The sequence below is a fragment of the Parasteatoda tepidariorum genome, chromosome 3 (assembly GCF_982258835.1).
Source record: "Parasteatoda tepidariorum strain Cologne lab strain chromosome 3, Ptep-v5.0, whole genome shotgun sequence".
Lineage (NCBI taxonomy): Eukaryota > Metazoa > Arthropoda > Arachnida > Araneae > Theridiidae > Parasteatoda > Parasteatoda tepidariorum.
The window spans coordinates 105,679,118-105,706,544 of record NC_141757.1 but is presented as its reverse complement, the minus strand read 5'-3'; the positions used below and the strand labels follow the sequence as shown (position 1 = coordinate 105,706,544).

At 30.3% G+C, this 27,427-nt stretch overlaps 3 protein-coding genes across 3 annotated transcripts in view; 1 reads left to right on the top strand and 2 right to left on the bottom strand.

The window, feature by feature from the left end:
* Positions 1 to 2,226: 2,226 nt before the first annotated feature.
* Positions 2,227 to 4,308, bottom strand: LOC139426206 (TD and POZ domain-containing protein 1-like). The gene has a single exon (XM_087159874.1). The coding sequence runs from the start codon at positions 3,926 to 3,928 to the stop codon at positions 3,239 to 3,241; it is 690 nt and encodes a 229-aa protein (XP_087016000.1). The 5' UTR covers positions 3,929 to 4,308; the 3' UTR covers positions 2,227 to 3,238.
* Positions 4,309 to 4,523: 215 nt separating this feature from the next.
* LOC107441622 (uncharacterized) lies at positions 4,524 to 9,702 on the top strand. The gene is made up of 2 exons (XM_016054954.4): positions 4,524 to 4,660; positions 8,194 to 9,702. Exon 2 carries the CDS (start codon positions 8,216 to 8,218, stop codon positions 9,179 to 9,181), a length of 966 nt encoding a protein of 321 aa, XP_015910440.1. The 5' UTR covers positions 4,524 to 4,660; positions 8,194 to 8,215; the 3' UTR covers positions 9,182 to 9,702.
* Positions 9,703 to 12,591: 2,889 nt separating this feature from the next.
* The window catches only part of LOC147814130 (uncharacterized), a 135,645-nt gene continuing 120,809 nt past the window's right edge, over positions 12,592 to 27,427 (bottom strand). Inside the window, exons 2-4 of the mRNA XM_087160216.1 lie at positions 17,586 to 17,760; positions 16,053 to 16,556; positions 12,592 to 14,999 (exon numbers count right to left, since the gene is read on the bottom strand). Of these exons, the coding sequence (XP_087016342.1) occupies positions 12,592 to 14,999; positions 16,053 to 16,556; positions 17,586 to 17,760 (3,087 nt within the window). The remainder of the gene's footprint in view (positions 15,000 to 16,052; positions 16,557 to 17,585; positions 17,761 to 27,427) is intronic.

Genomic DNA, 27,427 nt, shown 5'->3' with positions numbered 1-27,427 from the left:
AACTGCATAAATATTTTATAACAATATGACATAATTTATAAAAATATAATAGCATTTATGGGTTATTTTTTTTAATTTTTTATTATAACAAAACCATCAAAAGAGTAGCTGTGATATTGGGTCACCGAGTTACAATTTGCAATTAGTACACTTTCCCTCTTTAGGGCAAGCTGCATTAAAATTTTCAGATTGCCTCCTTGATCGACAAATGTGTTGTTGTAGTTCATTTACGACACACTAGAGCTGCACAATGGGCTATTGGCGATGGTCTGGGAAACATCCTTGAGGATGATCTGAAGACATGCCATCATCACACCCCCACTTCGGTAACCCAACGACCTGCTTGCAAAGTCAAGCACTTAACGGTAGAACAGTTTAGCGAGGACCAATACTGCACACCCTCGGTCCCTACGCAGACTGATACAAGTGGTCACCCACCTACACACTAACCACAGCCAGTGATGCTTGACTTTGGTGATCTGTTGGGAATCATGTCTTAATGACCAGTCCACTGTGGGAGGATGTGTGATTTTTTTTTTCAGTGTTAGTTGAAATTTGCTTTTTCTCAAACTATGTCAAAAATAAAAATAAGATGGTAATTAATAAAATTGGGTTGAAATGGGCTTGCTAAAAACATAAATTTGGTTACAAAAACAAGCTCCAGTTTAAAAAACCAAGATGCTCCCAGGGAAATAACATTCAAGCAATGATTGTTGTAACTTAACGTTAAACCCTTCCCTATCCCTTTTTTCTTTGATCCTCCGGCAGGAGCTGTGCTGCCCTGACACTGTCAAAGAAGCGTTCTTGCCTATTGATGAGTCCGCCATCCATCCAGACTCACCTGCTTGCAACGTAGGAATGTTTGTTTCTTTGATCTTCCGACCAGATGTTCTTCGACCATTCTTCTTCAACGGTAAAAGAGTCAACTGCAAAAAATACACATCTCGAATAAAACCAAATAAAAATCTTTTTTTTGGACTGAACAGCATAGTTGCATCCATATTCATCTTGTCACAGGTTGTATTTTTTCTATCTTTCCAGATGATATTTTATTTTCTTGAATAATCTTCAAAGCTGGTTTTGCATAAATATTTGCGATTGTATTACCATTATATCCTCAGAGCCTATAAATTAATTTTTGTATGTATTAACGTGTCTAAAGCAATGGCTACTATAATTAATTTTTTTTTAAAAAAAAAAGAAAAATTTAACAATGGTCACTTAAATTCATGTGATATAATTTATTGAATTAATTTTTTTTTAAATTTTAAGTAACCCAACTAATAAATAATAATTTTTATTAACTTAATTTTATTTATAGCAGACATGAAATTTATTAATGTTAAGGTAAATTTTTTACTTGATTCTGGTGTCAGACGTGGGAAAGTGTAATAATTGCATATTGTATCCCGATGTCACATTACAGTAGCAAATACACAAAACATTATAAAAAACACATCAGGATAAACACGAATTAAGAAACAATCAATTAAAAAATACACAAGTTTTAAGACATGCAAAAGAACACTATCAGCATAAATTATATTAATAAAAATCTTAAAATTACAAAAAAGGTGATAAGTGAAAACTACTTTTGTGATACTTTCTGTACCTAATTGGTAGTACGTTTTCGTCTGAAATATCTTTCCATTTTTAACTCTACCCATGTAGAAAAATATATGTGCCCTTAAAAATTATAGAAATAATACAGAGTGTTAATCAAAATATTGTATATTACAATCAATAATATACATTTAAAAAGAAAAAACAGTGTAACTCGATAGTGATAAACAAAAATATTAATTTTTAATAATATGGTTGTTAACCCTGCATAAGCTATTTGAGATGGCCTGGAATTAATCCTTAATGTAGATTACAAGATTGGAATATAATGATTTATGCATTATACTACTGCAATTTAGATTGGAAGAAAAATGGTGACAATCACTTGCTCTCTGCATAATGTTCTCCAATGGCTTACTGACTTTTCCTACCCTAAAACCACAAGGAGCATTGTATAAGAGTGGATTCCAAACCACCAAGACAAGAATAGAGAAAGTATAATTAGATCGGATACTCTACCTATAGCACAGGGAATCGAACCCAGACCAAGTAGTTGTAGCCGAAGTGTAAACCCACAATACCGACTAGGTAACCCAATAGCTTAACTTGATATTTGAATGTAGAAAGATTTGTAAGGGACATTGAAACTAAAATGTATAAACATAAATATTTCAGTATATTTTATTATTACTGACATTTCAATAAAAATTTCCATCACATTATTTCTACAGTGAATAAAATACTTTATTTTTCTGGTTTATAAGTCAACATTTTAAACCCCTAAAGTGCTGTGAAGTTCTGGGCATTTACTTATTCACCGGTGACACATTTCAACGCAAATATATTTTTTAAGACATGACCTTTAGCAAAAAGAAAAAAACTTAGAAATTAAATAAAAACATAAGTAACACAGAATAAATAGAAATTTGGACTGTGCAACCAAATTATTATTAGTCATGTTAATTTAAGAGTTAAATAATGTAAGAAGACCTAACATAACTAATTCAGAGTGAGAAGACAAAAACTGACTTGTGATCAAATCATTTCATATTACCATGCATAAATTATATCTCGCAATAAAAGGTGCACCTAAATATCTGAGATATTTGCTTTAAAATTATTAAACATGATTCTTTGTAATAATAAACAGAATTTTACAATCTGTTGGAAATTTCATTTTTACAAATGAAATTAAATAACACATTGAATTCACTCAAAATCCATAACTTTAAATTAAAAAAAAAAATGAGTTAACTTTAACTTCAGATCAACCTATATACCAGAAAATAAAGTAGTTACATTGATTAAAAATAGTTTACAATATTTGAGCGAATTCATTAGTATAATAACTTCAGATAAATTTTTCTCTTATAAACATAATGACGCTAACAAGGAACCACTTTATTCTTATTATAATCTGGAAGCATTGCCGTATTGGTATATGTTTGTGGCAATTACAATCATCAAAGGCATTTTAAACTAGCAAAAACTAAATGAAATATATGTAAAGGTTCTCATGATAGTAGCTATGATTTATTTACCCTTTGAGTTGGTCTTCTCTTTTATAATGTTTTATTTAGACTCTGGTGGGCCACCGCCTCAAAGTTGCCATATCTTATAAATTATTTTGGTGTAGGCAACAATATGGAAATCTAAGCTAATCTAATTAGCTAATTTAAAAATGATTTCCAGAAATTTTTCTTTTTGTTTCATTAATTGGTATCATCTCTTTATCACAAGGATAACTATACTCACTACATTTCAACATTTTTATTTTTAATTCCATAATTTGAATAACAATATGGGGGCATTCTACTTGCAACATCTTCCACTCCTGCTTTTGTTCCAAAATTTCATATTTATTGCAAATAAATTTACAGGCATCGGCACGTAAATTTTTATCATACAGATCAGCAATTTTTATAATATGCAATACATTTTCATCGCACATAACATAACGCAGAAAATCAATACATATCATTTTCAAACCAACTAACTGGTACATATAAGCGGCTGACAGAAGTTCACAAGCTAAGGTAGCATTTAATGGTTCAGTTTTACTGCTGTAAATATATTCGAGCATTTTTCGTAGAATGGATGGTTCCATTCCTTGGATTTCCACAAAATCCTGATGGCTTTCCCGCATGGGATTGAGAAACATAGCGGCAAAAACGGGAGATCTTGCCGAAAGGATATTTTTGTGCGCTCTAAATACATCAGATCCACAGTGCAGTCTGACATCTGAGAAATCTCCGCTTTGCAACAAAGACTGCATGTCATTCATTAAAGCAGTTGAACTGCGCAATTGTCTGGCAGTAAATCTGAATCGAGATTTAATAACTCTTCTTTGGTTTTGGATATCCATTGCAAAAGAACTTTTTATTGTGATAATAGTATATAAAATTTTTTAAAAAATAAAGAAAATCAACTTTTTATAAAGGACAAAAACACAAAAAACAATAGAAGTTGTAGTTCAAAATCCAGGGGAAAGTTAAGAATACGAAGTAAAAAATGCGAAAGGAAATGCACTTTCGCGATTCGTAAATAAGTGAACTATAACTAGTGTAAAATAAGAATAAAAACTAGCAATAAAACATTTTAATTTGAGGTAATAATCATAGTGATCGATCAAAAAGCCTAAGCTTTTCAAATGTTCATTAATATTGCAGAAAATCAAATCCGAAATCTGATCTCTGGGAAAGCAAGTCGCAACTTGCTATGTAAACAAACAGACGCCAAGATCGTTTGTGTATAATATTAAGTTGCCATTTGCTATTTTTAAAATTTATCTACATTCATTTTATTTGAATTTCATCAAAAAATGACTGTATAAATTTCTTTTTGACAATTCTTTCTTCTTTTTTCACCAGAGTTTAGAAAAAAGTTTTAAAACTTATATTTTCCTTCAAAGTTTTAATAATTTCACTTCCCCTATGTAATTATCACCTGTTGAATGTAAACTGTAATTGCGCGCAGTTTTGATTATGCAATATATTATTTATATTTGGTAAAAAAATTTTTTCCAGGATCGGCAGTTTCGGGAATAAACCCTAATCAGTAAATGCTTTTGCATTATTAGCTGACAAAACAAATCCAGGTATGAACTTGCAGTGCTTGTCACAGAATTAAATTTACTTTGAAAAGCCTCATTATTTTTTTTTTATATAATCTGTCTACAACCTTTTTTTTTGCATCTCGAATTATTTACCATTTTTAACAATCTCGCTTATAATTGTTGTTTAGCTATGTAAATTTTGTAGATATTTAATTCTGTAACTATTGATGTTATTCGAAATTAAATTAAAACTGTAAATATTAGTTTATTTATTTTATCTACATTGAAAGTTAGTATAATTTTGTATAAAATGAATGCTTTAAAAAATAAGACTTTAAACATCAACAAAAACGTCTCTAGCATTTTAAAATGTAGAAATATAAAAGTTGACGAAGGTATATATTTTTGGGAGACTTTTCGCTTTGCGTTTGGCCAACCGTAAAAAAAATTCAACTTACAAGAGTGTTTAAAATCTATAGAAAGATTTCTGAATTAGTGTCTGGATATAATAACCTGGTTTTGGATGACTATTTTATTTGGCCTGCACGAAGGCATCAAGGAAAGGGTATAATTTGTAGTTATCCTCATGCAAATCTCCGCATATGTATATTTTTAAGAATTATTTTTGCAAGTGCCTTGGCAATTGTAGTTGGAGCACACTGGTACCGATATAGAAATATCTCCTAATCTATAAACCAGGGTTGGGTTTTTGACGTCAAAAAGTGGTTTTTGACATGACAAGGGTATAATACTGGTTTAAACCGTCAAAAATGTCAAAAACTGAAGTTTGCCAAGAAAATATATAAACTTCAAAACTACCAACAGTTGCCATGCATTAGATTGAAATTTAATTATACTATAGGTAATCAGCAGGTTTTAAAATATCTTTTAATTAAAATTAAGGTAAAATAACAGATTTAAAATCTCAGAAATTTATATTCAAATGCATGTGCAGAAAAATTTTGCACAAAAATTGTTTAAATATTTATATTTAAAAAAAAATTTTTTTTTTGATACTTAAGAAAATTAAAAGTTTATTACTATGCATTTTTGACATATAAGGAACATATAACTAATATTTATAAGGAACTTACAAGTTATGTTGTATAAATACAAACTTGATACAAGTGTATAAGAAAAAATTTTTAATGTTATACCGAATATCTTTATTATCCAGTATGTTAATTTGAATTTAAAAGTAGTTATATTTATGAATAATGATAAATATAATTCATATTGTTCATCATATTTATTTATAATTATTACACTTATCATTTTAAAACAATTTTTATCTCTTAATTTTTTTTTCTCCACTTGTATTAAGAATAGAAATAATGCATATCTTGAAAGCAAGAAGTAATTATTCAACAGCTGAATATTTAGATATTCAACAAAACTATATCGTATTCAGCAAAATGAAATTCACAAGTATTTGGATAAACTAAATTTTCAGCATAGTAAATGAATAGGCTGAATATACTGTAAATCGACACTAACTACTTTGTTTAACAGAAAGCACTTAAATTTGTATTGTCTTTTGTTAAAAAGATTATTAAGAAGATTTAAAAGAATATTAAAAAGATTTTTCTTTAAAAGAAGATGTCTAATGTACAAAACTGCTAATGTTTATCTTTAAAAATGTCTAATTTTTAGTATAATCTATACTATATGCTAAATTTGGTTATAAATAAATTTCTTAATAATATCACTGCAGATTTTCAATAACACATGAAAATGAATACATAATATTGCAAAAGATGTGAGTTTTAAGTACAAGATTTTGGTTACTATTCAAAATATAAGTGTTTCTTCAAAATTTTAAATTTATTTTTTCTAGAACATATTTAGAAACACTATCCTTTATAAAAAATATATAAATTTTATGTATTAATTAAATTTCACATATGAATATAGGTTTTTGACATTTTCGACATTTTTGACAGTGAGGTTTTTGACGTGACGGTTTAAACCATGGTTTAAACTGTCACATGTCAAAAACCTGCCAACCCTGCTATAAACCAATTGAAACTTTTTTTTTTGTCACTTAGATACTTAAGGATCTTAGATACATCCATCACTTAGATACTAAAGGGTGTTTATATTAGTAAAAACTTTTGAGAAAAAAATGTGTAATCATTGCCCAAGGGTGGCAAAGAGTTATACTCGTCTAGTTGGTTTATTTCTGTGTAGCTTTGTTTAATTTCCCACGCTGCGTTAGCTTTGTTTAATTTCCCACGCTGGCAAAAGTACTGATATTTAAACATTCCCTTTACACTTCTCCATTAAAGTCAAAACTAAAATAAGTAATATTTCTTCCCCCCTTATTTATCAAAAACACTATTTAGTTCATCAGGAATTGTTGAAAGTAAAGTAACAGTCATATTCTCATTTGAGTTTATTGAAAGTGTTAAAAAAAAGTTTTGACAAAGAAATGAGGATAGTTTTAATTGCTTGTTTTTCGGAATTTAATTTTTTTCTGTTGTAGTTATTCTATGGGATATTCTTTATTCTTTATTTGAATTAAAATGGTTTTATAAACAGAGTATGTATTGAACCGCATAAGGGAGTGTGGGGAAAACTATCCAAAGAATTAAAATGTTAAGAATCGGACATGATTTAATGCACTATTTTTGAGGAATAATTCTTTTGCATGCTGTTGTAACGTGACTTTAAATTTATTTAGCTCATGAAGTCCTTTACAAATTTTGGAAAGTTTTTCTTATGAAGATAAATTTTTATTTTCAAATGCCAAATTAGTATAATAAGTCACTTCTGCCTAGCCAGTTCTGAGTCACAAAGGGACATATATTTAAGGTTTTACAATTTTGGAACCACATCATCATCGTGGCAATGAGATCAGTATCGAGATACAGGGTTTCCGCTACGGTAGCTTTTTTCGCAAAATGCGAAAAGACCCCTCAAAAATGCTAAAATTCAACAAAGCATTTTCGCATTTTTGCTAAAGGATTTTACTAAATTCCATTTTAAAAAAAAGCTTCCGCGAAAAACCATGACGCTAACATCCATGAAAAAAACTTGATCAAACAAGAAGGAGAAAAAATCTAAATATCTTTCGCAAGAAGAACCATAACGCTAGCGTTCACGAAAAAACCATGTAAACAATTTGTTAATGATTAATATTGAGGGCCCTGAAAGTGCATTTAACTTTCAAGAAGCATTTGTAAAATGGGCAAACACGAAAGAAAGGAAGATGTTAATTATAAACCAAAATGTTTTGATAAATAATAAATGTGTTTTTTTTGTTATAGGTATTCTTTTTGATATTCTTGTACATTAAGCTATTCTTTGTCAGATAACTTACAGTACTTGTTTGATATAAAGTAATTTTATAAGCCTAATGGCATTTTAGCATTTTGCTAAAACTTTTTTTCAGATTTTAGCTTTTTTGCTAATGAATTTTTAGACTCAGCTTAAACCCTGTCGAGATATACTTTACTTTATTAGATCACTGCCATTTTTACGAATCTAACAAAATGTTTAGTTTTACATGAAATTATTGCCAAAATTAAAGTTGTGCTAATTTTCGACTATTTAATGCATTTTTCTTTCTTTAGGTAACTACTTAATCTACTAATTATGGAGAGGCAAATTTTTATTGAAAATCTCTATCCTGATGTAGATGCATATCTGTTATGCAGAGATTTCAGGCAATTTGGGAATATTTTATCTGTAAGCATTGACTATGATGACCAGTTTGTTTCATTAATGAAAGGGCAAATAGTCTTTCAGAAACCATCAAGTGCAAAAGCTGCTCTAAAGATGAACGGCCAATGTCTATATGGCAGACCTCTAGTGGTAAAATTGGCTGGTGGTAAACCAAATCTTCGAAAAATAAATAGAATTTTTACAAAGATTTTTGTGAAGAACTTTGATCTCTCCTGGGATGATTTGGATCTTGAGCAAAAGTTTGAAAATTTTGGTGAGGTTGTTCATGTTGAGATATCAAAGACTGATGGTAAATCGAATGGCTATGGATTTGTTACTTTTAAAGAGCACACCTCTGCAGAGAAAGCTGCCAAAGAAATGAATGATAAAGTGTTTGGTGAAAAAGTGTTAAGAGTTGAGCCGTACTTACCCAAGGATGTGAGAGAAGGCTTGAACTCAAAATCTTTGGATCATGCAAAAGATATGCTAGTTAAAGCAACTCAACTCAACAACTTGCATGTGAAAAATTTACCAAAAAGCACTGATGAGAAAGAATTGAGGAAATTGTTTGAAGTTTTTGGAGAAGTCACAAGTGTTAAAATTGCTCGTGATGATTCCCAAAATAGTAGAGGGTTTGGATTTGTTTGTTTTAAGAATGAAAAAGATGCTGAAACAGCTCTTTTCAGAATGAAGGACTATTCCTTCCATTCAAATATTTTGGAGGTAAATTACAATCAAAGTAAAGAACAACGTCAACACTATCTGCAGCTTGTCAAGACAGAAAATCAGCAAAAGAAACCTTTTAAAGAGTTCAATAAAAAACCACCTGGCGGGAAAAGCGTAGAGTCCGGCACTCGTCATGCTGCACCCTTGTTTTCTTTTTCCATGAAGCGCTAGTCTGTTATTTTAAATAAATATTGAGTCAAGCAATAACTACCATTAAATCAATCTGTTGTTTTAACTAATTTGCTGTAATCCATTTTTATTTAATGGTTTTGCTATTGGACTACTATTTGGCTTTGTTTTACATTTACTTTTTATATGATATATGTATCAAGTTATCCATTTTACACTATTTACTGAAGATGTTTTTATTAAAAGAACATCTGGTTGTATTACAAAAGAATATGTATCGATGTAAAAGTATCTTAAATCTTCATTGTGATATTCTACTATGTAAATATTATCTTCTGCTTGTGAATGCTAGATTTGTTTTTACTATTCTTTTAGAAATAATGTTATTTTTTATTATTATCTACTTGAAAAAATATTAATTCAATATTTGATAGTTAGCATTTTGTATTTAGTTTGTGGTATTCAAAGCATTTTTGAGCGCTAAGGAAGTTAAAGAGGAAGTACAGTATTATCTGTGTGTTAGTTAAGTTTAAAGTATAAACCATTTATTTGTTCATAAAAATTTTTTAAAAAACGTGAAAGAGAAATATGATTTATTTTTACACAATACATATTTTTCACGAGCTATCATGTTGAGAGAAAAAAAATCAAAATAATGCTCGAATGACTACTCTACTATTACTATTTGAGTGAAATCTTATATTAAGACTCTACTATTTCTGAATTTGTGATATTTTGTACGCTGCCTCTGATCGCATGCTATTTTTTAAAACTTTTACAATCTAACGTATTCATATTTTACTCATGTTCACATCTTTATGAATGTTAAATGCTATATAATGGAAATTATATTTTTGTATCACTTCTGCCTGCTTTATAATATACTGTTGGTTATAAGCTCTAAACTTTGCCTGCTTTGTCACAGGAATTGTAAGAAACAAATGTTTCCAAATTACAGCCAACAGACCAAAACCATCCTGCAAGAATCACTAATTTGGCCTGCTTTATTTGCTTATGTTACATGGAATATGGTGTATTTTTTCAATCTGCACCATAAATATCTTACTGGCTAGCTTGTAAATAATATTTGCCCTGATATGATATTTGAATTTTTTGCAGTGTTTTATTAACATTTTTTAAATAAATGAAAACCCTAAAATAAGGATGAAAGGTTGTATTTTATGCAAAAAAAAATTATATTAAAGAATGTCAATGTCAGAATTTGAAAAATACATAGTGCTTTATATTTCAAAGTAAAGTACATATTTTGCATTACAGCAATGGTTAACTTTCCCTGATGGGAAATAAATTAAGAAGGTGTAGTACATAAAAATTTATGTTAAAATTTATCTTTCACCCTGCATGGTTCTTTATTTTGCACAACTCATATATCATACTTTTTATAAATTTTCTATCTTATTTTTTTTTCTTCTAATTTTGAAACCCTTAGAATACAAAATTGGTATTTGAAATGGAAATGATTCACTAAAAAGTATGCTTGACATAAAATTTCGAAAACTTATGAATTAGAATATAAACAGCATTCATTTGAGAGCATCAGATAATGAATCGCATCAATTTATTACTCTCCACCTTAGTATTAATTAATTCAAAATTTAATTTATATTTTGGTACTACTCATTTTTTTAATTAATGTATACTGATATTTTTATTTAAAAATATTGATATCTTTTTAAATCCTTGTGCATTATGTAAAAGACTTTTTTCATGCTAATTATTATTGCAAAAAAAATTACAAATATACTTATTATTTTATTATATGGTCATATGAAAATTTTTTCCTTAAATTTTTTAAGCTTTAACAAGTCATGTCACCATAAATGAATAGGACAATATATTTTTTTTTCTGAAAAAGTTTTTACATATGATAAGGTTATTCCAAAGAAAAGCTGGCTAAGTGGTTCAGTATTAATATAATCATCAACACAACAGGAAACAAAATTGTTGTATATGCAAAGGATTCATTTTTATTTTAAGTAAATTCTGCAATATTATAAACTGAAAAGTATTTTTAAAATTAGTTCTAATCAATATGACTTCATGTACAAACAAATTTGTATAAAACTTCAACAAAAAAAAAAAACATTTTTTTTTGTCATTTATTAAATATTATAATAATTTATGTTTAAAAATATTCACCAAAAGAATATTTTGATTAATTTTAAATAAGTATATAAACAATACCTTAATCTTAAGGAATACAATGATTAAAAAATGCCTAATAATTTATTTGTAATGAAGTTGTGTTATTCCAGGGTTTCCGCTACGGTAGCTTTTTTCGCAAAATGCGAAAAGACCCCTCAAAAATGCTAAAATTCAACAAAGCATTTTCGCATTTTTGCTAAAGTATTTTACTAAATTCCATTAAAAAAAAAGCTTCCGCGAAAAACCATGACGCTAACATCCATGAAAAAAAACTTGATCAAACAAGAAGGAGAAAAAATCTAAATATCTTTCACAAGAAGAACCATGACGCTAGCGTTCACGAAAAAAACGTGATCAAACGAGATGACGCATAGCCTGATAGAAAATCTATTTCGAGTTTCGGGATATGCGTATATCTCTACCATTTGATGCCCTGGTCAGTAAGAAAACAATTAATATGTGCTTTTATATTTATTAATAAACTTAACAATGAAACAAATAATAATTAGACTGAAACAAAACAAAAAAATATAAGAAATAGGAGCTTTCAAGAAATGCTCCTTCAGGCATGAGTGCATCGAGAACAACTGACAAAAAAAAATAATTTGATTGGCGACGAATTGACGCCGCCAAAAAGAATTAATTCGTAACACACAGCCCCCCCATGAACCATGGGGGTTCATCAAAATTGTTAAAAATACAATATACCATAAAAAAAGAGAAGTTCGATTAAAGAATTTTCAATTACAATATTTCAAATTGCAAATATTCAAAAAGTTTTATAACATCAACATTCAATTTTTAGAGCTAAATTCAAAAATACAACAAAACAAATCTTATTTTATGCTTTAATTAAAAACATAAAACTATTATAAAAAAAATTTTTTTGGTAAAATAAATTTTCATACAATAATTCTGGAGAACAATATTAAACATTCAAGATAATTAAACACTTATAAAACACTTTTTTCATACACAAATACAAGAATAAGAATATATATAAGAATAATAAAGTAATCAAATATCTAAATTTCACTGCATATTCAGTTCAGAAATTTAACCAGTAAAATTCAATGAAAGTTATCTAGAAAAATATTGTTTAACGAACAACATTTAATACAGTAAATCAAAAAATTATTAGTTAAAGCATTTGCATTAACTAAATATTATAAAATTAAAAATGCAATTCTAGATATTTATTTACATATATTTTTTTTTTTAAACATCAATAACATTATGATATGCTAATTAATTATTTCAAATAATAATATTAATAAATTTGAACTTCAGTTTGCAATTTCTAAATTGTACAATAATTGTACAGGGCGTTTAAGAACTGAAGATTCAGTTTTTACTTTGCAAGCCCTCACCTTGCCATCTCTTCCAGGAAATAATTCAATTATTCTACCTAATTTCCAAAAATTTCTAGGCAAATGATCTTCTTTAATCAAAACAATATCGTTAATCTTAAATGGAGGGATATTACCCTTAACTAAATTTGAATTAATCAATCTTAAATTTAGAAGATATTCATTCTTCCAACGAGACCAAAAATTTCTCATTAATTTTTCTCTATAATTGTAAGCTCTAATTAGGTTTTTCCTAGAAGAGAGGTTTGTATCAAGGTGAAGTCTTACCGGGGGTAAAGGTGTTATTCTTTTACCTAAAAGAAAGTGAGCCGGTGTTAAGGCATTTGGCTCTTCCGCATCACTTCCAACATAAGTTATTGGGCGAGAATTTATCATTGCCTCAATTTCGAAAAGAACAGTTATCAATTGTTCAATAGTTAGGGAGGATTTACCTAGGGTTTTCCGAAGAGCAACTTTTACAGATCTAACCATGCGTTCGTAAAAACCGCCCCACCAGGCAGCTCTCTCGACGATGTATTTCCAATTAATACAATTATAGGCACAAAATTCTTTAATCTTTGTATCATTCAAAATTGACCACATCAATTTTATTTCCAATTCAGCACGTTTAAAGGTACGCGCATTATCAGAAAACACTATCGATGGTAAACCACGTCGAGCAATGAAACGGCGAAAGGCTAGGAGAAAAGTATCTGTTGATAAATTTCCCACTAGCTCAAGATGAACACTTCTTGTCACCGCACATGTAATCAACAGGATGTATTGTTTACTTTCATTGTTTTTAACAAAGAGAGGACCAGCAAAGTCCACTCCAATGACGGAAAACGGAGAAGATTGTTCCACTCGTTCAGCTGGCAGCGGTGCTACAACTTGGTCTCCAGGAGAAGAATTGAATCTTCTACAAATTACACATTTCCTGAGTAGTGATTTTACTGTTTGTCTAGCTTTTAAAATCCAGTATTTTTCTCTCACTTGCACTAACGTGTGAGAGACACTAGAATGGAAGACTCTTTCATGGGAATCCCAAATTAACAGCTCTGTTAATTTGGATTTAGCTGGAAGTATCACAGGATGTTTTTCATTCATTGATAAATCAGACTTGCCTAAGCGTCCAGTGACACGTAAGACACCTTCTTGATCAAGAAATGGATTTAAGCAAAGCAGTTTTGAGTCTTTGGAAAGAGGTTTCTTTGCAATCAAGTTATTTTTCTCTTCGTGGAACGCTTCATTTTGAACAAATTTTATCCAAAATAGTTCCGCTCTGTTAAGTTCATCGGAAGTAAGGGGACCCTTCGGTTGAAGTTTTGTTTTTAACAGATGGACGAAACGGAGTACCCAAGCAGTTACTCTTAATAGTTTTCTTAAACTGCTATATCTATCAGGATCTATTAACTTGGCACAAACAATTGTTGAGGAAACCAAAACTTTCGGTCTGGATTCGGATTCCAACTCTACAATGTCAGCTTCAATTTCAGACTCTTGATTACATGACCATGTGTCTGAGTTACTTAACCATGCGGGGCCATGAAACCATTTTCTTGAAGAAATCAGGTCCTTGCAAGAAATTCCCCTGGTTAAGAGATCTGCTGGGTTATCTTTGCCTGTGCAATGTCTCCAAACATTAGGATCTGTGATTGCTTGGATTTCTGTGACCCTATTAGACACAAATTGCTTCCATTTGGACGCTGAGCCTTTAATCCAGTGCAGCACAATTGTCGAGTCACACCACAAAGATCTTTTATCAAGATTTTTAAATAGTTCCTTGAGATGTCTCACCATTCTTGCGGCTATGATAGCTCCCATTAACTCCAATCTGGGTAGAGTTAATTTCTTAAGGGGTGCTACTCTGGACTTAGAAATTACAAAACTAGTACTAAAAGTACTTCTAGATGTTTTGTACCTGAAGTATGCTACAGCTCCAAAAGACTTCAGTGAAGCATCGGAAAACACGTGCAGTTGCACGTCTTTGTCTACTAAATTTAAATCGGGAAAATAATATCGAGGAATATTCAAGTTCTGAAGTTCATTAATCTCATCGCACCATATTATCCATTTGTCCTTTAATTCACCACTAAACTCATCGTCCCAATCGATTCCAAGTTGCCATAATTCTTGTAAAATGCATTTAACACGAATCAAAATGGGGGAAATAAATCCAGATGGATCAAATATTTTGGCAGCAATATGAAGAACATTCCGTTTAGTGCATTTATTTGCATTTAAATTTGACAATAAAGACCTTAAATCAAGTTCGAGAATATCACTTTCATTATTCCATTTAAGTCCTAAAACTTTTAAATGAGAATCAGGATCTTCATTAATTCCTATTTCGGAGTTGGAGTTTTTCCATTAATTTTTAAGTTCTTTCGAGTTTGTGTCAAATTTTCTCATTGTCATATTTGCATCCTTTAAAATAGAAACAGCATCTGTTGATAACTGAAAGGCTTCTTCTACAGAAGAACTTCCATAAAACAGGTCATCAACATAGAGGAAATTATTCAGCATTTCATATGCAAGAGGATGCGCATTTTTATAAGCTTTAATATGAGTTTTGATAGTTGCTGCCAAAACAAAAGGTGAACAGGTGACTCCAAAACAGTGTCTATTAAAATGAAACATTGTAGGGGGTTGAGTTTTATCGCAATTCTTATAATAGATAAAACATAAATAATTTCTATCAAATTCCGAAACTTGTATTTGTAAAAAAGCTCGAGCAATATCTCCGCAAAATCCGATTTTATGTTCCCTAAATTTTAAAATTATATCTACAAGATTAGCATATAAATTATCGCCGGATATAAGACATTCGTTAAGACTTAAATTATTTCCGCGTTTACTACTGGCATCATAAACTATTCTTGTTTTTGTACTGGAAGCATTTTCTTTAAAAACATCCCTATGCGGCATTGTATAGCCCACAAAACAATTAGATTTACAAGTTTCGATAATCCCTTCTTTTAATTGTTCTTTCATAACTTCATTATATCTTTCAAATAAAGATTCGTCAGAGTTAAATCTCCTTTCTAGTAAACAAAATCTTTTTTCCGCGATCTCAAAATTGTCGCATAAATTTTCACGAGCTGTCTCAGATTTCCATAACAGCGGCGCCTCATATCTTCCATTTTCAAACCGCAACTTGTTTTCAAAATTAATTAGATGATCCGAGTTCATTTTATTTCCTAACTCTTTAGTAGTGAGAAATGATTCAATATTCCATAAACATGACAAATCATTTACAGTTGTATCTGCTAAAGTGCAACAAATGTTAAAACAAGAAGCCGCACCCTTAAAAGGACCATCTGGCACCTGACCTACTAAAGAATCTCCAAACAACGTCGGCTGAAGGAATAATTTATTGCCTATTTTCAATAACTCACCCTTTACAGTAGAATATAAGAAATCAGCACCTAACAATATTTGAATGGGTTTCTTATCATCCCATGAATCAGCGATTTTAAATCCTTGAGAAAGTAAAGTTTCTATTAATTGGGGATCAAATTCTGAATATAATTGAGCAGCGCATATTTCCTCGGTAATTAATGCTTCAATATTTATACTTGAGTAGGGGGGAAACCTACTGCGTAATGTGATATTAACACATTCGTATTCCTTTTCCGTAGGATTTCGATTTGAAAATGTGTAAACAAAAAGTTTTTCTTTTCTTAAACTTTTCGCGTTTAATGCTTTAGCCAAATCTTTTCGAATAAAAGATTTTTGAGAAGCAGAATCAAAAAGTATTCGAGCTATTAGTTTTTTAGATCCATTTTCGACATGAACTTTAGCAGTTTGCAATAAAGTTGTATTATTTAATGATTGATTAGGTTTGAAAACAGAAGACATAACCGCTTGATTCTCTTGAATTTGAATAGTTTCGGTTTTATCTGGGGAAGAAGTTTGTAATAAATTGTTACTTTTTAACTTTGGGCAAAACAATAAATTATGTTGAAAACTTTGACATATTTCACAAGGTTTGATTTTAACTTTACACTGATTTAGCAAATGGTTTTTATAAAAACATTTGTAACAGCGTCCTTCCTTTTTTAATTTAAAACGTTTCTGCTCATCAGTAAACGTTTTGCATTTTAACCCTGTATGCGAGTATGAATTACAAAAAATGCAAGAATTTTTAACAATTGTATTTAAAGCGGCTGATGTAGGAATATTTCTGTTTTTAGGATATCTAGTTTCGTTTTTTAATCTAGCTGGTTCGTGAATTTTCATAGAAATCACAGAAACTGCATTAGCTGCTTCTCGAGATTCAATTTCAAATTTTATGAATTTCATTAATTCACTAATATCGCCCGATTTATTATGATCTCTTTTACGATGATATTCTACTATTAAGTTATGGGGCAATTGTTTTAATAAAATCGGAATTAATAAATGACCAAAATTATCTGATGCTACACCCATAGATTGTAAATTTCTTATACTGATTTCACTTTCATCATACAAATGCCTAAGCCCCTGAATATTTGAAGAAGATTTAACTGGTTCGATTTCCAAGAGTTTGTTTACAAAACAATTAATTAAATGTTCTGATTTTCCATATCTATCTTTTAGCAAGGTCAAACACGATTTATAATTTTCTTCTGTTAAAGCGAAACCTGCTACCGTTTTATAAGCATCCCCAGAAAGAAAAGATTTTAAATAAATAAATTTATTAACATTACTTAATGATTCATTAGAATCTATAGCACTACTGAAACTATTAAAAAATTCTAAAAATGTAGTTGAATCACCATTAAAAGTTGGAATGTTAAGTTTAGGCAAATTAATAGAAATCGGAATATTTTTACTATCATTAACATTCGAAACATTAACATTTGGAACATTAACATTATTAGTGGCAACTGATTCTTTTATTTTAAACTTTGTTAACAACAGTTTAATTTTCATTTTGGAGTCACCTATGTTTTCATCATATTCCATAGAATTTTTAATTTCTGTTTCAAAAACATCATTATCCGTGATTAGTTCCTCAATTGATTCATTAAGGTTTTTTAGCTCAGTTCGTTTTTCTTCGAGATCTAGTAAATATTCTGATAATTGTTTCTGATGAATTTCATCTTCAAAATTGAGATTCTGTTCAAATGTGTCAATTTTCGTAATTAACTTAGTACAATTAGTTCTAGCGATCTTTCGTTTTGCTTTAAGCTTATCAATGGTTTCCATTTCGAGATTGTAAATAAATAAAAGTACAGTACCTGTAAGTTCAAGTTTTCTAAAATTTCAAGAAAATAATTAATCCAGAATGAAGCACAAATTAAAATCCAAAATTCCCGGGTTTCTAGGTCCAAAAAATGATAGAAAATCTATTTCGAGTTTCGGGATATGCGTATATCTCTACCATTTGATGCCCTGGTCAGTAAGAAAACAATTAATATGTGCTTTTATATTTATTAATAAACTTAACAATGAAACAAATAATAATTAGACTGAAACAAAACAAAAAAATATAAGAAATAGGAGCTTTCAAGAAATGCTCCTTCAGGCATGAGTGCATCGAGAACAACTGACAAAAAAAAATAATTTGATTGGCGACGAATTGACGCCGCCAAAAAGAATTAATTCGTAACATAGCCATCAACAAAAATGGCTAGAATATATGAGTTGTGTGCACACTGTTGACTGTGAAAGGGGCTTTAGCTGCCTTAATTTGATTAAAATTAATATTTGAAACAGGTTGTTAATCAACCATGTAAACAATTTGTTAATGATTAATATTGAGGGCCCTGAAAGTGCATTTAACTTTCAAGAAGCATTTGTAAAATGGACAAACATGAAAGAAAGGAAGATTGTTAATTATAAACCAAAATGTTTTGATAAATAATAAATGTGTTTTTTTTTTTTTGTTATAGGTATTCTTTTTGATATTCTTGTACATTAAGCTATTCTTTGTCAGATAACTTACAGTACTTGTTTGATATAAAGTAATTTTATAAGCCTAATGGCATTTTAGCATTTTGCTAAAACTTTTTTTCAGATTTTAGCTTTTTTGCTAATGAATTTTTAGACTCAGCTTAAACCCTGTGTTATTCATAATCTTTTTCTTGTTTCTAGAAGAAAAAGAAAATTGATTCAATATATTGAATCTTAAAAATCTAAGAATTTTTAGATTTTGCAAAATAATATTTTTACCAAACTGATTTTGTAACTTTTATTATGCTGCATCTTTTTCAGCTCTGGTTAAAATATTTGAATGTTATTCATTTTATGCATTATAGTGGAAAAGTTAATTTTATTTGTTAATTTTATCACTTATTATTAGTTAATTTTATCACTTATTCTTCATTGTAATATTTCATGAAAATAAATTGTATGTATAATCATTCAGTTCTTCATTTTTAGTTGACATCCATAGTTGTTATTTCGTCTATATTAATTTTTTATATTTCTTTCCTATATTAAATTTCGAAATAGCAATACTATAGTCTCATTTGTCGATTTAAATCTCTTGGAAATTAGAAAGACCCTTTAGAGATAAAAGAGTAGGCTAAATATTTTATCGTGAAACAAAATGCAACTGAAAATAAAAATAAACCAATAAAAAAGTGACCATAAAATTTTTTTTAAGTGCCGCTGATAGTTCTCGTTTAGACTTCCACTTTACTATGATGTGAAGTTATAAAAATATCCCAACTCTTAACTTTACTAATAACTTTTCTTTTCATAGTAAATATGGAATAATTGAGATTGTATCATACGTTTTCTCTCAGAAACCAATTTTACCTTATCGTTACGAGCGCCGTATTTAGTCGGCAACCACTCGACATCCTATAGGAACGAGCGCCTCATTTAGCCGGCTTCCACGCGACGTCCTATGTGAACCAGCGCCATATTTAGCCAGCGCAATGCCGTTTGATAACTGATCCAAACTTAATTAAACTGCCGCTTGCTAATATTCCATTAACCACTGTTCCTAAGCATGTTTTGGATTAATAACACTAAGAAAATATTTTGAATCCTATAGGAACGAGAGCCGAATATAGCCAGCGTAATGCCATTTGATAACTGATCCAAACTTCTTCAAACTGCTGCTTGCTAAGATTCCATAAACCACTGTTCCTGAACATGTTTTGGATTAATAAAATCTAAGATAATATTTTGAATCCTTTAGGAACGAGCGCCGCATTTAGCCGGCTTCCACGCGACGGCCTATGTGAACCAGCGCCATATTTAGCCAGCGCAATGCCGTTTGATAACTGATCCAAACTTAATTAAACTGCCGCTTGCTAATATTCCATTAACCACTGTTCCTAAGCATGTTTTGGATTAATAACACTAAGAACATATTTTGAATCCTATAGGAACGAGAGCCGAATATAGCCAGCGTAATGCCATTTGATAACTGATCCAAACTTCTTCAAACTGCTGCTTGCTAAGATTCCATAAACCACTGTTCCTGAACATGTTTTGGATTAATAAAATCTAAGATAATATTTTGAATCCTTTAGGAACGAACGCCGTATTTAGCCGTCTTACACGCGACGTCCTATGTGAGCCAGCGCCATATTTAGCCAGCGCAATGCCGTTTGATAACTGATCCAAACTTAATTAAACTGCCGCTTGCTAATATTCCATTAACCACTGTTCCTAAGCATGTTTTGGATTAATAACACTAAGAACATATTTTGAATCCTATAGGAACGAGAGCCGAATATAGCCAGCGTAATGCCATTTGATAACTGATCCAAACTTCTTCAAACTGCTGCTTGCTAAGATTCCATAAACCACTGTTCCTGAACATGTTTTGGATTAATAAAATCTAAGATAATATTTTGAATCCTTTAGGAACGAACGCCGTATTTAGCCGTCTTACACGCGACGTCCTATGTGAGCCAGCGCCATATTTAGCCAGTGTAATGCCGTTTTTTGATGACTGGTCCAATCTTCTTCAAACTGCTGCTTGCTAATATTCCATTAACCACTGTTCCTGAACATGTTTTGGATTAATAACACTAAGAACATATTTTGAATGTGCCTAATAGGCTCTGAGAAATCGATGTGAATTTTTTCTGCGTGTTATATTAAGGAGTGAAGAATAATAAGACTGGGGATTTCTTTGAATCATCCTAAATTGCATTTTTATTTATGGATAGTTATTTTTATCTTTTATAACCGTCGTTGAACAGCCGACCCAATTGTTGGGTTTACGACTACTAATGTTCAACTCCGTAGCCTTGTAATTTTGAACCCAATTCAGAAGACAAGGAAACTCCTGCATCAAGTAATGGGAGAAATTTACCTTCGTGGAGGATTTTCTGATGGAACCAACCCGCATTTGCGTTACATGGAGAGGAAGACCGCGAGAACATCCCACGGTTAGCCTTACGGCAAGGGGACTCTAAGCCATGATCCGTCTACCCCACTGAGGATATTTCACGTCAGCACTGTAGTCGGTGTAAGCCGGATGCGGAATTCGTATGGACCAGCCATCACCGGGATCGAACCCCGGTTCACCTCATCGGAAGGCGAGTGCTCTATCCCTTGAGCCATCGCGGCTCATTAATGGATAGTTGACCGTATAAAACAAAGCACAGATAGCGCTAGAGGTTAAAATTCGTCGCAAGACTTCCGGGTTACTACTTCCGATTTCTTTAACGCCTAAACGTGAAAAAGCACGCCATTCAATATTGTTATACTAATAGTGTCCTTACATATAAGTTTTTGATATTAATTTTCTTAAATTTGTTTGAGATTCACAACCAGTTATAATTTGTAAATTACAGGAAATTCTTATGAATGGTAAAATTACCCGTAAATTTAATCGCAAATTACAATAATAAAACTTTCTAGGATATTAAGCCTGTTTACACATCGCCTTGAAAGCATAACATAAACGGAAGTATACACCGAAAGTTTTCTAAATTCCTGATTTAGGATGCTTGTTATTGTTTACATGCAGTCAACTATCCATGCTATAATGTTTTGCGACACTTAAAGAAAAACAAAATCCGAACATCAACTTACCGACATGCATCAACCATCCATGATATAATGTTTTGTAACGCTTAAAGAAAAACAAAATCCGAACATCAACTTACCGACATGCATCAACCATCCATAATATAATGTCTTGTAACGCTTAAAGAAAAACAAAATCCGAACATCAACTTACCGACATGCATCAACCATCCATAATATAATGTTTTGCAACACTTAAAGAAAAACAAAATACGAACATCAACTTACCGACATGCATCAACCATCCATAATATAATGTTTTTTAACACTTAAAGAAAAACAAAATCCGAACATCAACTTACCGACATGCATCAACCATCCATAATATAATGTTATGCAACACTTAAAGAAAAACAAAATCCTGGTAGCATTTTAAACTCTTTCATTATAGAATTTATCAGCACTGATGATCACAAAAATAATAGCAATAGAATGTGCGGCGTTGCAATATGATTATGATTTTTTGGAGGTGTGTACAGGGTGTTCCAAAATTCTCTTTACAACTTCAGAAATTCATAACTTCGAAAATAAACAAGATATTTATATTCTGTCTTTTGCATGCATTACAGCAACTAATAAAGTTTAGTTTAGTACACTTCAACATGCGCACCATTGGTGGCCCTAAGCACTTCCTGTCTGTAATCAATTTCAAGCCAGGTGATGTAAAGATAATTTTGGAACACCCTGTATTTAAGTTTCAGGTTGTATTATTTATTTATTTTTTTTAATTCGGACGTTATTTAGAGTACTTATAACCTTGAAAATAAATAATAAAAAGACCCTGCTTTTTATTTAGTTGAAAATTTTTTATTCAGATCGATGAAGTTAAATGAAAACTGTTCTCGATGAATTACTATAATATAAAAGTCATTTGTTAGTTTAGTGTTAGATCACCCCTCTTTCTTTTTTATTACAAAAATCTAAAAGAATATACATATATGTGTGTGTGTGTAACTAAGAATGGCCGAAATGGGTGATTGTTAACTTCCATCAGTGAATGCTGACAATCACGTAGTCGCTTTGGTAAATGTCCGAAATATGTACTAGGTCTGGTTAAGTGCCACTACCCGGTATACATTTGTCCGGTATGCCCTACATCTATGTTTTTTTAAGGTCCAAGTGCCACTGCCCAGTATTCATTTAACCGGAACTCCGAACACCGATGTTTCGCTTAATCTATTCTTAGCAGGTATTAAAATATCGAATATATATAATGATATCAACAAATATATTAATATCAAATCGGATGTAACAAATGTTTCGAACCTTCACCAAATCGATCAAATGATTGTTGACATTCTCCGATGAAAGTCGACACTCTCTTGATTTCGATCATTCACGGTAACATATATATTATAATCTCAAACTAAGATGCCACTATTAATACAAATTCCTTTTATCAAAGGAAGTATTTTTTCCCTCTTTCATCCAATCATCGATTCGCTATTTCACAGATGAAAGTGTATCGTTCCTATTTTTCCAGGTATACTTTTTCCTTAATACATCATCAATCTTTAAGTTTATCTTTCATCGCCCAACTCAACCATATCGTCACAAATCATTCGTTTTTCCATTTGTTCGATTAAAAAATTATTTTGTGTATGAACCATTGAACTTTCTTACCTCCTTTCTTGAAAATTAGATCTGTGAAATTTTGTAAAGAGCAAAACATTGAATGCAATGTGAGCCAAAAAGAAAAACGGAATAACTTTTGATCAAATGATTGGATCTTAACGTTCCAGGACTCAATTTGAATGGCTCGAGGGGGTGACTTCAAATAGGCTAACTAATAAGTGCAGACGATATTTTAAGTTATCAAATCAGACACAAAAACGCACTTTTTCTGAATTAACTTTTATTCGGCGGTATCAGATTTTCGACCCATCTAAATACAGGGGATAATTGCAATCAAGAAAATATTACCCCCATAGTTTGGTCAAAAGAGCGATCCAAAGCTTAGACTTCCTAATGTTAATTTTACTTTTTGTGTACTTCGCCGTATCTCTAGAGTTTTAAGTGAACTAAAAAAAAAATTTTTGCACACAATTATAAAATTCGTTTATCCAAAGATATCCTCCCTGCAAAAAGAAAATTTTAATAAATATTCATTAATTTTTTTACTATTTAATAAAATAATAGTCGAAAATATTTTAAATTCTAAGGTACACAATTTTTTTAGGTCATTTTAAACTACAGGGTGTTCAAAAATTCTCTTTGCAACTTCAAAAATTCATAATTTCGAAAATAAACAAGATATTTATATTCTGTCTTTTGCATGTATTACTGCAACTAATAAAGTTTAGTTTATTACACTTCAACATGCGCACCATTGGTGGCCCTAAGCACTTTCAGTCTGTAAGATAATATGTAAGGTAAGTTGTAAAGATAATTTTGGAACACCCTGTATGTCATTTTTTATGGCAAAATACAAAATTCGGGAAAAAAAAGTTTAGTTTCTTTCATGTTAATGACACATTTTGCATTTTCGGTCATATTTTTATACCCGATAGAGCATTTTAATAAAAATCCCCCCCGCTTGTGAAACTTGTTTGCCCCAAAGAAAATTTCGAGCATATAAATAATATTTTATTATTTTATTTAATGCTGGACGAAAAAATCTTGAATTACGAGCATATATGGCAACGTTACTTTTAAATAGTAACGAGTAAAAGTACAAGTATTTTTAAAAAAAAGTAACGAGTAAAAAGTAAAAAGTTCTTATTTTAAAAAGTAACGAGTAAAAAATACAAGTAAAAGTACAAGTACTAAACAAAAAAAGTAACGATTTAAAAGTACATTTCTAGGAAATCGAAAAGTCAAAGTAACCTAACATTTTATTGAATAATATTCTTATGTTCTTTAATGTTTTTTTAAAATTGTTTTTATTTATGTAATTATTTTTGATTTTGAAAGTTATGGACATTAATTTATTTTTAAATTCAGAAGAATATTATAATATAATTTTATAATATAATCGTATAATATAATTTTAAAATCAAATATAATTTTAATATCAAACTTTTTATGGTTGCACGAAAAAGAATATTTATCTATTGATTTTAATTTTTAGTTTATTAATTTTATTTATTTAAATTACCATTGATTTAAAATTGTTTTACTCTAAAGAAACGCGTTTTAAAAGCACAAACATAAACAAAGCAAACACGGGGTTTCAGGTAGCTTTGTGATCAGATAGTGTGTGAATATGCAGCAGGGGTCTGTTTAGAAGAAATTTGGGTCCGTTAACGGAACCTTCACAAAATACCTTTTCATAAAATCGGACCCTTCACAAAATGATTTTTCTTTTAATCGGACCCTTCACAAATTTGTTTATCTTCATTATTGTTTTGTTAATCGAATAAACCCTTCCCAGGGCAGAAAACAAGACAGAAGATGGATGTAAACGAATTAAGTTTTGTCTTCGGCTGAGGCTTCTTCCATAATTCGTACGAAATGAATATTATGCGTTCAGTAGTATAGGCTAAATACCAAATAATTGAATGTTGCATCTCTAATTGAGAAGCAGCAATTGCTGTTTATTCTTGAAAATTTAATTTTTTTAATTATAATATTTTAATTATAATTTAAATTTAATTTTTTTAAATTATAATTTTACAGTGCCGAGCATAATCTTGTGTCTATTTACAATTTAAAAACTCCTTGGAAAAGTTTTTTGAAAATTACCGGACCCTATGTGCACGAATTCATAAAAGCGGACCTTGGTTGAAAGAATGTGAGTAATTTTTACACAATTTCACGAAAACCGGACCTTTTACAAAATGTCTGGACAGACCCCTGCGCTGTATAAGTTGAAACAGAACAGTCTACAGTTTTATTCGTAACAATGGCTAATGCTGATGTCATGCGAGAAAATCATTTTCCAAACATTTCGGCCTAACGGAATAATTAAAATTTTTAAACGAATTTTAGTATCAGCGGCTAAATTAATGCCTTCGAATTTTCAAGAGTTAAAATAGTAATTATAATAGTTTTCAATGGCACAAATAGTTCTGAAGTTCTTAGAGATTTGACTGGGCGTTGTTTGACAAGGTCGGGCATAAACATAATTTTAGTAAAAAATGTACTAGGTAAAAATGTATTTAGTAAAAAATGTATTATTAGTGAGTTCAAAAAGAAAAGTGAAAAACGTAATAACAAAATACAACATGTTTTATTTAAAATGTATTAAATAAATGCATAAAACTCGAAAATGAATGAAAATAACTTGCTAATTAATATTTTTATTCATTTTGCAAAATAGTTGCATTTCGAAAGTGGTGTCACTGAGTCTGCTGCGAGAATTTCTCAGAGCGTGCTTAGCCACTCTGAATAAGCGCTCCACGGGAGTACTAGAAGGTACTGCAGTATTATATTTCGCATATAATTTTTTTACGATTGGATATCGATTTAAAATTGATATGCTTTCCGTTTCGACATTTGAGCTCATGTATGCCATAAATTCTTCTTTCGCTGGTGATTGGCATGATGTTTTCAGCTTTTAGAAAGCTTACCGAGTTTTAGAAAAAAGTAACGATTTCATTCGACATTTCCGTTACAAATACTTGTACTTTTTCCTTAAAAAAGTAACGAAAGTACAAGTAAAAGTACTAAATTTAAAAAGTAACGAAGTACAAGTAAAAGTACGTACTTTTTACTTGTACCGGCGGTACAAGTAACGAAAGTAAAAGTACTGCCATATATAATTATGAGCCATGCATCTTTTTATACATATTAATCTATGAATTTTTCTATAGTGAAATTTAAAGTTTTAATTTTTTTTATAAATTAGAAGTTAAGAAATATTAAAATGAATTATTTAAAAAAAATCATCAGTGAGCAGATCGATGATCACTTTGATCAGACTTCAAACATGTGTCGTATCAGTTCTCGTTAAACAGTTTTGCCGTAAAGTACACGCTAGTCGTCGGACTACCAAAGAGGGGGAGCTCTTAGGGATGCTTCTCAGTCGGCATATAGTGCAGCTCTAGTTCGACGTACAAGAAACAACTACTTAATTAGAAAGTGTAAATTTATCTAACATTGATTGTTTAGCCTTACAATTTTCTTTTTATAATTTAAGTTACGTCGACTGACAGACGCTTATTGTAGGTGTTTATTATGTTTTCTTATAGTATAGTACAGTCGGACTTCTATATAACGAACTTCCATTTTGCGAATTTTTTCGAGAAACCAAGAACATTTTGGAAATTTCTTCGTAAAATAACTTCCAAATAGCGAAGTGAATTTTCTATTTAACGAACTTTTCTTTGTGATCCACTTTCCCTATTTCCCAAAATATTTCAGAACATTTTAAACTTGTTAACGCATTTTATGTGGGGAAATGACCTTCAATTGAGTTACGAAGTCACTTAACATTTTAGAGAAAGCAGTAAAATCCCTCTTTGTTTGCTTATCAAGCGAAAAACTCAGACAAAATTAACGGATTTTATCAGCAGCAATTAAACTTAAGAACGCATGTGGTAATGTATGTTTAAAATTACTTTTATAATAAATGCAACTGTAATTTAATACTTAAATTTAGCTTTTTTTAGTTAAAAATGTATGTAGCATGTACTGGATAATGTTTTGCTCTATTCTTGCTTTCCATGCAGATTTCTTTTAAATTAATGCCTTCGAATTTTCAAGAGTTAAAATAGTAATTATAATAGTTTTCAATGGCACAAATAGTTCTGAAGTTCTTAGAGATTTGACTGGGCGTTGTTTGACAAGGTCGGGCATAAACATAATTTTAGTAAAAAATGTACTAGGTAAAAATGTATTTAGT